Here is an 11,249-nt window from a genome sequence, read left to right as displayed (position 1 = left end):
CCAGTTTTTATTCACAGGATATAAGTTTGGATGTGATGAGGCTACATTGCACATCATTTTTGTGAATTCAAATAGAAATTAATGAAGACATCTAAATTTTTACAAACCAAAGAGAAGAGAAAAGATAGCAATACCTGTTTCCCATATCTCATCTTTGCATCAGTGTCTAAATAACTGTTTGTGTTTTCCAAAATATTTATTTTACAAAATAAACAAGTGTGCTTTAATATTAAAAAAAATACATAATATAATATAGGGGTTTTTGCAGGTGTATACTACTATTTTTAAAAACATAAGTAAGATGGGTAAAAATAATGCGCTATTTAATTACTGTAATATAGGTAAAACAGTAAGATTGGTACCGGTGTTAATATTGGGGGTAGAAAATGGTATGAAACATACCGTTTTTAATGTATGGGTGTAGAAAATGGTATGAATCTTACCGTTTTCACTGTTTTTTTAAAAAAAAATAAATAAAAAAACGGGATGATTCATCCCGTTTTTCAGTCGCATTAGCACTGAAAGCACTGAAAAACGGGATCAAGCATCCCGTTTTTCACTGTTTTTAAATTTATTAATTTTAACTCTATTTGTTTGTAACAGTACATTTTTTGTTTTAAATTTCTTAATTTTTGCACTTTTAACCCCACATTTCTTCTATAATTAATTCAATAATTTATAAAATGTTTTTAAACCAATCAGAAAAATTATTTAAAATTATTTTATTAATATTTCGATTATTATTAGGAGTGATAATCATTGAAGTAGGAATTATTAAAAATATTATTATTATTATTTTTTATTATTGTTGTTATTATTACTATTATAATTGGAGAATTATTTTCAAGCATTTTGTTGAAGAAGGAATTATTTCAAATTATTTTGTTGATAATTTCATTATTATTGTTAGTGTGGGAATTATTGAGGTAGGAATTATTTAAAATTATTTTATTAATATTTTTGATTATTATTAGAGTGACAATTATTGAAGTAGGAATTATTGAGAATTATTTTTATTATTATTAGAAAATTATTTTTATTATTATTTTTTATTATTGTTGTTATTATTACTATTATAATTGGGAGAATTATTTTCAATTATTTTTGATAAGAAGGAATTACTTTTCAAATTATTTTTGTTGATGATTTCATTATTATTAAAGAAGGAATTATTCTTAATTATTTTATTAATAATTTGAATTGATTGAAATTATTTTTATTATTATTGATAAATTATTATTATTATTATAGGGAGAATTATTCATAATTATTTTATTAAAAATTTGATTATTATTTGGGAATTATTAAAGACATTCTGGATGCAAAATATATATGGCATAATTTTATTATGCAGGAAGTGCAAGTGATTATTACAGAAATTATGACATATTTTATTCCTACAGAATGGGTGTTTGGGTAACAAAATAAACAAATATTACAAAAATTATTACATATCTTATATAATGAGTGTTTGTTTTGCATAATAAATAATTATTACATAATAAATATAACCATTGGATTATAAACCGTTGGTAATTAAACTTTTGAAAAATAGCCGATTGTTAAAATATAGTCGTTATAATTATAGCCAGTTATAATTATAGCCGTTATCATTTTTCCCTATTTATACACAACATGATTCCTTTGCATTATGCACATAACTGATCGTTGTTGTAACCATTGTTTTCACCATGGATTCCTTACATCTTTGGAGGAAAAGAAATGAAGAAGATGATCTACTCATGCTCAACAATTGGTCAAGAGAATGTCCAGCACCTTCCAGAAATGTAGAACATCACACATCCATTCTTACAGGTGATGCATATGTACAAGAAATTCTTCAAGGTCATGAGGAACGTTGCAAAAGAGAATTTCGTATGGAGCCTTATATATTTCAAGCACTGGTTGATCGTCTAAGAGAAAAATCCCTCCTCTGCAACTCAAAACGGACAACAGTCGAGGAGCAACTAGCAATGTTCATGTACACTCTAGCTCATAATGCTAGTAACCGTGATGTGCAAGAGCGATTTCAACATTCTGCAGAAACGGTTAGTCGATATTTTAGTAAAGTACTTAAAGCTGTTACTCGACTTGCTCGTGAATATATAGAACCTCCATCAACACTGACATCACCGGTTATTCAGAATACCCAAAAATTTTTCCCATATTTCAAGGTAGGCAAATCTATATATTATGAAGTTTATTGTGAACTTTTTTCCGTCTTTATAAATGTTTATATGTTTGTTTATTTTTTAGGATTGTGTTGGTGCTATTGATGGAACACATATTCCAATCACGATTTCTTTTGGATAAGCAAGATCCTTACGAAACAGAAGCAAAACGTTATCACGAGAATGTTATGGTTGCATGTGATTTTTGATCTTCGCTTTTGTATATGTACGAGCTGGTTGGGAAGGTTCTGCTTCCGACGCTAGGATTCTCCAACGCTCGATTGAACAAGGTTTTGAAGTCCCACGGGGTAAATATTATCTAGTAGACGCAGGATATGCTAATACCCCGAATTTTATTGCTCCATATAGAGGTGTCCGTTACCATTTGCAGGAGCAAGGTCGAGCGCAAACTAGACCGAGCAATTATAAAGAACTATTTAATTTGCGACATGCGTCATTACGGAATCATGTTGAACGCATTATCGGCATTTTGAAGATGAGGTTCCCAATCCTTAAAGTAGCAACTTTCCACCCAATAGACTCTCAAACTGATATAGTGGTTGCTGCTTGTATGTTGCATAACTTCATCCGTATACATAATGGTACAGATGTTGTTGAGGATTTCGATAATGAAGCCGAAGAAACAATTGTTCCTAATGGAGATGAGTCATACGGAGAGGATGTTGAAACCATGAACTTTGAGCGAACTGCAGGTGCTCGTAAAAGAGATGAAATAGCAATGCAAATGTGGAATGATTATTGTAGCTACCGCCGAGCTTGATCATAGGTGTGGTTTTCATAAAATTGTTTATTATCTATTGTATCGCAAAGCACTTTTAGATGAATGAATCTTGTGTCTTGTTCGAAACCATTGCCTATAATGAAATAGCATTATAGAGTATATTACAAGACAAAAGGATACTTATTAACAAATTCACGCCCAAACAAAACCTACAATCAATATTACACATAATGAAAAGATCTCCATAACAACTTTCACAAGTTCAAGATTACAAGTTCATAATCAAAACAAGTTCATGGGATTGTGCTTATGAAAACATTCAAGTTCTAGGATAACAAGTTCATAATCATCTTCTACTCAATTTTTAGAGAACATCATTTTTGAGCCATGGCACTTTATGATCTTCTTGAAGACATAAGAAGAGTTCACGATAACTCTTATCTTTAATGAAAATTTGGGTAGCTTTGAACATTTCTTCTTCAGTGAAAATGCCACTCATTTCATTAAACACCTTCATGCAATCTTCTATTGTGTGTTTTTCCACTACTTGAGTGCCCTTGAGAACTTCAAGATATTCTTTGCTCTCGCGCTCTCGAAATGCAATGTATTTATCCATATTGAATGATGTTTCTTGCGGCTTTTTCCCTTTTCGTTCCCTTTTTCTTCTGTGTCCATCTTGATCTCTTAGTCCCCGTAGAATTTCATTGCTTGAACTTTGAGTGTGAGGATTCCGTGGTTGAGAACTAGGCGGTTCCACTTGCATGATATCATCATCCTCAGTCTCGTGTGTAGGTGATTGTTGCCTTGAATCGTTTGGAGTAAAGACACTTGGAGTTGGGGTGTGCACTGGTGATTGGGAGATATCTTCATAATCTTCTATACCACGAGATCGTTTGCCTTCAGCATACCTCCCTACATTTTACACATATAAGTTGTTAGTGAAGTACAAGTTTATAAATGTAAAATATTAAAAAATATATGCTTACCCTCATAAACCTCCTGCAATGCCATAAAATATGGAAACGGTCTAGTATGCCACTTCCTTGCATCTCTATTCCTCTGTTTGATTTTTTTTCAAATCAGATGGTTGTAATTAATGAAACAAGTCATTATGTATGTACATACCTCTAGTAGTGGTGCCCAGACATCATCAGGAGCGGACACAATATGTCTTTCATAATCCCATCCGAACCCACTTAATTCAGAAAACCCTTTTAGAAGCTTGTATGTTTTTTTCAAGTCTTGCTCTAATGCTTTGACTTGGCTTGTGGTGATGCTTGGATTGGAAAACTTGGTTATCATGTCACGTACCATCTTGTTCCATGCCTCTTTTGTCCATCCATTTTGTGAACGGTACGCAGGAGTATTATACTCACCCAATAACTTTACTAGGTAAGCCTTGTGCATTTCATTCCACTTTGCCCTAGCTTCATGTCTTCCTTCACTTGCCACACCTTCACTTGCCATACCTTCACTTGCCATAAGCAATCGTAAAAATATAATGGTTCATACTCGATTTTTTTGGTAGAAACCGTCACACATATAATTGAATTTGTATTACATTTTTGGGAAGAATTTGGGTGGTCCATGTATAGTTAGCGTAAAATGAAATATATTTTTGAAAAATTACAAAACTCGCTATTTAAAAACGAAAAAGAAAAAAAGAAAAAAATTTAAGGGAAGCAACATATATATGTAAGGATATATATGTGTGTGTGTATATTGGCTTTTAACTACCGGATATCACACATATTATCCGACTAGATAGGCAATATATCATCGATAACTTTGAATCATTCTAATGAAGGCAATATATCATCAGATATCACACATGCAACTTAATTAAAATAGTTCTAATGAAGGTAAGCTCAAGAACCAAAGCAAGCAGAGAAAGCGTTAGTACACCAATGATACGATTGTATCATAACTTCTATCAGCTTTAAATTTCTACAAATCCTCTACCTCATCCCTCACTGCTGAGATCATCACTCTTATGTATAGCTTTAAGTATATCTCTCACAATCTGTATTATTCTAAAGTTTTTAACCTTAATAACATTGATCACACTCACACTAATACATAATGAATGTTATGGAAAGCAAAATCCTCAAGTTTATTATCATCTTAGTAGCATTGATCATACTCTCATTTTTACACAATAAATGATTTTTAAAAAAATGGAAGGTGAAGAGATAGCAAAAGTAGAATACAAAAATGTGAAGACTAGGTAGTCGTGCATAGAGTAAAATTGCCCTGACACACAAATGATTTGAGAAGTTCTAGATGTAAGCAAAATATTTAGGCCATACAAAAATAACAAAATGCATTTACACAATTAAATCCCTGGTCCACATTACTACCAACTTCACAGCCATAAGATTTTTCTAAATTTAAAAGTAGAAAGCAAGTTCTCCTTCACAAAAATAAATAACTAAGAATCATGTCCAGAGACTACCCTGATTATCCTAACTAATCATCTCTTATATTCATAGCTTCATTGCAACAAAAAAAATCATAGAAATTTTTGTTTTGATTTTAAATGAACCCAATGACTAGTTAAAACTATCCTACAAACCACACAGTGGTCTAGCTTCCCACTTTTAATTCAATGTTCTGTTGAACTAATTAAATGTGTTTGAGACTGACTAGGTAATTGACTCTTGAAAAAGATCCACAAACATACTATAAGGAATAAAGCAGGGAAAAACTGTACAGGAAGTATGAAATATGAACAATCTGCCTATTTCTGAATGTATGGTTCTGAAGATAAAGTACTTAACCGACCTTTAAAACTATATATATTACTCGTTCCCAATCTACCCAAACTCTTATCACTCTTCAACGTTTGAGATAGATGGAGGACATACCAAGTTCCAAGAGGCAGCGCGAGGACTCCGAGGAGTCGCCCTGAAGTGAAACGTACGTGTGATGACCTCTTTCTTGATATGCTTGATGATGATGTCGACACCGCGATAGGGATCCGAGGGTGCATGGATTTGGCCTCTGTGATGAAGAGTTTAGAGGAGGAATCGGGTTGCGGCGCTAGCGCCCGCAGCTGGAGGAAGCGCACTGATCTTGGGTTTCTTCTTGGGGCGCCGGATGATGAGTTAGGGTTGCCGCCTGCGCTGGTTTCGTCGGAGGAGGATGGAGAGGATGTGGATGTGGTTACTGGTGGTTTGGAGGCGGAGGGTGGTGGTTATGGAGACCAGATCTGGGTGTTTGATGATGAGATCTTTGATGGAGGGTTAGGGTTTGGGATGAGGATGGAGGAGAGGGACGTCGCCGGAGTCGGTGCCCTAGATCAAACCTTGCTCAGGCTCAGGCGCGTTGCCGCTCATCGACCAGTGACACGCCTGGCCGGAGGTGGGATGGTGCTTTAGGTGTTCTACTCCGGGAACGGCTTCAATCTTCTGGCGTGGCAGTCGGCAACGCAGCAAATTGAGGCTTTTGATCTTCGCTTTTTGAGAAGAAAGGAGCTCAAAGCGAAGGAGAGAGGGCGGATGAGAGGGTCACGACTTTTCATAAGAAAAATATTCCGGTTCACCTGAATATTTTTCTCGCGTAATCCCACATTATGCCATATTTTTGGGGTGTAAAATTAAGCACCCAACGACTATTATGCCATAAATCCATGAAAATATCCTCGCCATAATGTACGGATTATGTAGGATTTTTGGCCTATCCAAACAGAGCCCTAAGGCATGAATTATTCAAAATAATTGTTAAAGTGGAAATTATTGAAATTATTTTTATTTATTATTTAAATTATTATTATTATTTCTCCAACTATAGATATGTTCATCTAATCCAATACCCACATCAACTTGAGAGTCTATCCAACTCATTTTCTTCAATCTATATTATATTATTCTTATTCAAAAATGGCAGAAAGATCACTCATTCTTGTCTACTACAATGGTTCCATTACAACAATTGAAGATAGTGTCATATATTTGTCTGACAATCAATCTTGTTTTTACGTTGAAAATGATATCTCTTTAGGATTTTTAAATAGAATCATTCAAGAAAACATAAAAGCCTCGAACAGTGAAATGATTACGCATATCAAATACAGGTTCCCTATTTCTTGTGGCAATGGGAAGATTTGCTATCGATCATTTAAATTGCGCAACGATCGTGATGTTCAAATGATGTTCGATTGTCACCAAAGATTCACCGAAATTCAAGTTCTTGAGTTGTATGTAGAGCTTGGCGCTGCTACTTTCACTGGTGGTTCTTCTGAACAGCACATCAATATTGTTGAAAGGACATCCACAGATTAGATGGCATGGGATGATCCAACATGCAATGTTGGGTTCACTTCCTTACAACCATCGAATGCACCAACATACCCCCCATCAGCAATGCAACCACAAATGGAATCAATTGGCATACATCAAGATATTGGAACTACTTCTTTTCATGATACCCATGAAAATGAAGTTGGTGACTATGGGAGCTCTAGTGGGGATGCGTTTGATAGTGACAACTACACAGAGAATAGCGAGGCAAGTCCTGAAAATCTTCATTTAGAAGATTGCAATTTGGAAGATATCCCCAGACAAAGCATAAATTTTACGATGCCACCATTTGAGCCTCCAGCTCATATGAGGGCATTAGATTTGGAAGCAATGTCAGCCCCAGAATTCCCAGGCCATCCTTTCTTTAACACCCACAGATGTGGAGGGGCAGTAACAGACGGAGAATTGTATGTAGGCATGCAATTCAACACCAAAGATGATGATGTCATTGCGATTAAGAATTACTGCTTGCAGAAGTCAGTGGATTACATTGTGATTGAGTCTAATCCAACTCGTTATGTAGGAAGATGCAACCTATATGGTGACGGATGTCATTGGAGGGTTCGTGTATCATTTAACAAGAAGAAGCAGATTTGGCATGTTACAAAATATAATGATCCTAGCATAATATGGTCTACAAGGGTCTAAAAGATCTTGATCTGATGATAAAAAGATAATAGTATTGGCCATATACCAATCATAATATGGTCTTGACATCATGCTCTCCGGCCGGAACATTAAGATGTGAAGACAATGTGATGCTCTATCCCTCCGAGATCCAATCCACCTAGCATGCGTGTTATTTCCCAATCTGTGTCTACCCTACCACGGAGATCATATTCATGAGTCAGTCTAATGTCTACTGGTGCTTGTGGAATGCCTTGAGCATATCCAAATTGTCTTGTTACTTGATCGGTTTGGTGCCACTCAACAACTTCAAAACATATCAATGATGTATATACAGTCCATAATAACCTGTCTACATAAATTTCAAATGGAACTTTTCCAATTATATCGTCCATATCATATGGCCTCCATATGAACTGTTTAAAGGAAAAAGAATATTCAAACAGTAAGCAATTATTCTCAATGTAAATATCTGGTGATATATGATTATTTGTAACTTTATATCTGTGTGTGTGTAATTTACCTGTTGTGGTTCCATTCGATCGAGTAACTGTCTATACACCTTAACATTATGGTGGTTACTCCGTCTGTCATCATCCACTTGAATGCTCGTCCACCTGAAAAGAATAATGAGTTAGATGATAGTCTAGGTAGTTCATTGAAATTGAATAATTATTAAAAATCATTCTTACTCATGGATGAGGGGAAATAACACATTCGATTGAGTTTGTGGAGATATGTTTGAAATTCTATACCATGCGTGATTGGGAGTAATATCATTGATCCACTAATGTTCTTCATGTCTTTGTTACATGCACGGCACAAGGACCTATATAAGGTAGCTAGGCATGCTGATCCCCAACTATATCTTCCAACTTCAGTGAAATCCCGTAAAAGTGGTAACCACTTCAAATGAACCCTATTTTGGGACATATCTGGCATCAAGACACATCCAATGAGCCTTAGTATATCATGCGTCGCACAATACTCAATCATGCACTTGCATCACGCTGATAACATACCAAATGTTTCTTCAAGCCAAGTTAGGGTTATTGTTTGGCCTTTTCTTTGTTCAGGAGGCGGGATAACACCGAGCAACTCCTCACATAGATCAATCCCAATGCTTGGGATGTTGGTCCAATAACTTCATTGCCATTAATAGGGTAACCCAAGTAACAATGCCACATCCTCTAATGTAATTGTTGCTTCACCACAAGTCAAGTGGAATGTGTGTGTTTCTGCGCCAAAGATCTCTCCACTAATGCAGTCGAGTAAGACCGTAATCAATTTGAAAATGTTGAACTTGAGTACAGCATGTGAAAAACCCGGCTTCTCTTAAAATATCCATGATTTGGAGTATTGGTTCAAAGCATAGAAATATGCCTACACCTTAGAACTCGATCGAAACTGTCAAAAACTTTTTAAATAATTAATTTAAAATAAATAATAAATAATAAACAACAACAAAAATACGTACCACATAAAAATCTAAGCATTAAACTTACTTTTCTCCAATAAAATTGATGATATATGTTCATTTTTGATTTCGTAATAATGCCATTTAGAAAAATAAACTCAAATCGAAGAAGAAAAAGAGAAAAATAGAGAGAGAGATTTGGTGACAATGAAAAGAAAAATGGCTTGATGAGGGTATTGGATTAGGAGTCATATTTATAGTTGGAGAAATAATAATAATAATAATAATAAAAATAATTTAAATAATTTCTACTCTAACAATTATTTAAAAATAGTTCCTACTATAATAATTCCCTAAATAATATTAAAATATTAACAAAAATAATTTGAAATAATTTTTCCTTAATTATAATGAAATCATCAACAAAAAATAATTGCAAAATAATTCTCCTATAATAGTAAATAATTTACAACTAATAATAAAAATAATTATCAATAATTCCTACTTCAATAATTATCACTCTAATAATAATCAAAATATTAATAAAATAATTTAAAATAATTACGACTTTAATAATAGTTTTAAATAATTCCTACCTAAATAATTCCCACACTAACAATAATAATCAAATTATTAATAAAATAATTTGAAATAATTCCTTCTTCAACAAAATAATTGAGAATAATTCTCCGAATAATAATAGTAATAATAATAATAATAACAACAACAACAATAAAAAAAATAATTTTCTAATAATAATAAAAATAATTCTCAATAATTCCTACTTCAATAATTGTCACTCTAATAATAATCAAAATATTAATAAAATAATTTAAAATAATTACCACTTTAATAATAATTTTAAATAATTCCTACCCCTCAATAATTCCACACTAACAATAATAATTAAATCATCAACAAAATAATTTGAAAACTAATTCCTTCTTCAACAAAAGTACTTGAAAATAATTCTCCCAAATTATAATAGTAATAATAACAACAATAATAAAATAATAATAAAAAAATAATTTTCAATAATTCCTAATTCAATGATTATCACTCTAATAATAATCAAAATATTAATAAAAATAATTTTAAATAATTTTTCTGACTATTTTTATAAATTATTGGATTAATTATAAAAGAAATGTGGGGTTAAAGTTCAAAAAATTAAGAAATTTAAAACAAAAATGTATTTACAAACAAATAGAGTTAAAATTGATGAATTTTATATATAAAAAACAGTGAAAAATGGATGCTTGATCCCGTTTTTCAGTGCTTTTCAGTGAAAAGCACTGAAAACGGGATCAACCATCCGTTTTTCCGTGTATTAGCATGAAAACGGGATGAATCATCCCGTTTTCTATTTATTTTTTTTTAAAAAAAACAGTGAAAACGGACCATACTGTTTTCTACACCCATACACTAAAAACGGTATGTTTCATACTGTTTTTCTATCCCCAATATTATCACCGATACTAATCTTACCATTTTATCTATATTCTTAAATAATTTAAAATATACATATTTTCATAATTAAATAAAAAAAACGTATTATTAAAAAAAAAAAGCCTATTTTTAAACCTTTCTTCCATGATTTGAGCTAAAATATTGCTGGGTTATACCATCGAGGGTATATATATATAATAAGACTATTTTTCTAGCTAACCTCAAATTTTGTTTTTTTATTAGTCTGATGATTTTTAAATTCAGTCAGATTATAGCCTAATCTAAAGATATGTGATGATTGTGTGACTAATTAGACATTTTTAAAATAAAAAGGTCTTGCATTTTTGACCCCTTTATCTTTTTATGGTTATTAAATTAAATTGATTTATTTGTGGTTTTTTTATAATAACTATTGAATTTCTAAAATTTATTAACTTTTAAAAACCATTTATTTTTAAAAATATATAATTAATATTATTAAAATGGGAAGCATTATTTCAAAACGAGAGCTATCACATGTGCTTAATCAAAATTTGGTACCA

The 11,249-nt window shown here is 32.5% G+C and overlaps 1 protein-coding gene across 1 annotated transcript; it reads right to left on the bottom strand.

Moving 5' to 3' along the window:
* Positions 1 to 3,277: 3,277 nt before the first annotated feature.
* Positions 3,278 to 4,384, bottom strand: LOC120273257 (uncharacterized protein At2g29880-like). Its single transcript, XM_039279886.1, has 3 exons — positions 4,039 to 4,384; positions 3,900 to 3,972; positions 3,278 to 3,825 (listed from the first exon to the last, which is right to left on the bottom strand). The coding sequence occupies exons 1-3, from the start codon at positions 4,378 to 4,380 to the stop codon at positions 3,278 to 3,280; spliced, it is 963 nt and encodes a 320-aa protein (XP_039135820.1). The 5' UTR covers positions 4,381 to 4,384.
* Between the last annotated feature and the right edge of the window lie 6,865 nt (positions 4,385 to 11,249).

The sequence above is a fragment of the Dioscorea cayenensis genome, chromosome 12 (genome assembly GCF_009730915.1).
Source record: "Dioscorea cayenensis subsp. rotundata cultivar TDr96_F1 chromosome 12, TDr96_F1_v2_PseudoChromosome.rev07_lg8_w22 25.fasta, whole genome shotgun sequence".
Lineage (NCBI taxonomy): Eukaryota > Viridiplantae > Streptophyta > Magnoliopsida > Dioscoreales > Dioscoreaceae > Dioscorea > Dioscorea cayenensis.
Note: the sequence above shows the minus strand (reverse complement) of the source record. Positions and strands in the feature narration are given on the sequence as shown.

Coding starts and splice junctions, on each gene's coding strand:
- LOC120273257 (XM_039279886.1), bottom strand. CDS start 4,380: ATGGCAAGTGAAGGTGTGGCAAGTGAAGGAAGACATGAAGCTAGGGCA. Junction 3,973..4,038: donor TCTGGGCACCACTACTAGAG/GTATGTACATAC, acceptor AAAATCAAACAG/AGGAATAGAGATGCAAGGAA. Junction 3,826..3,899: donor ATTGCAGGAGGTTTATGAGG/GTAAGCATATAT, acceptor TGTAAAATGTAG/GGAGGTATGCTGAAGGCAAA.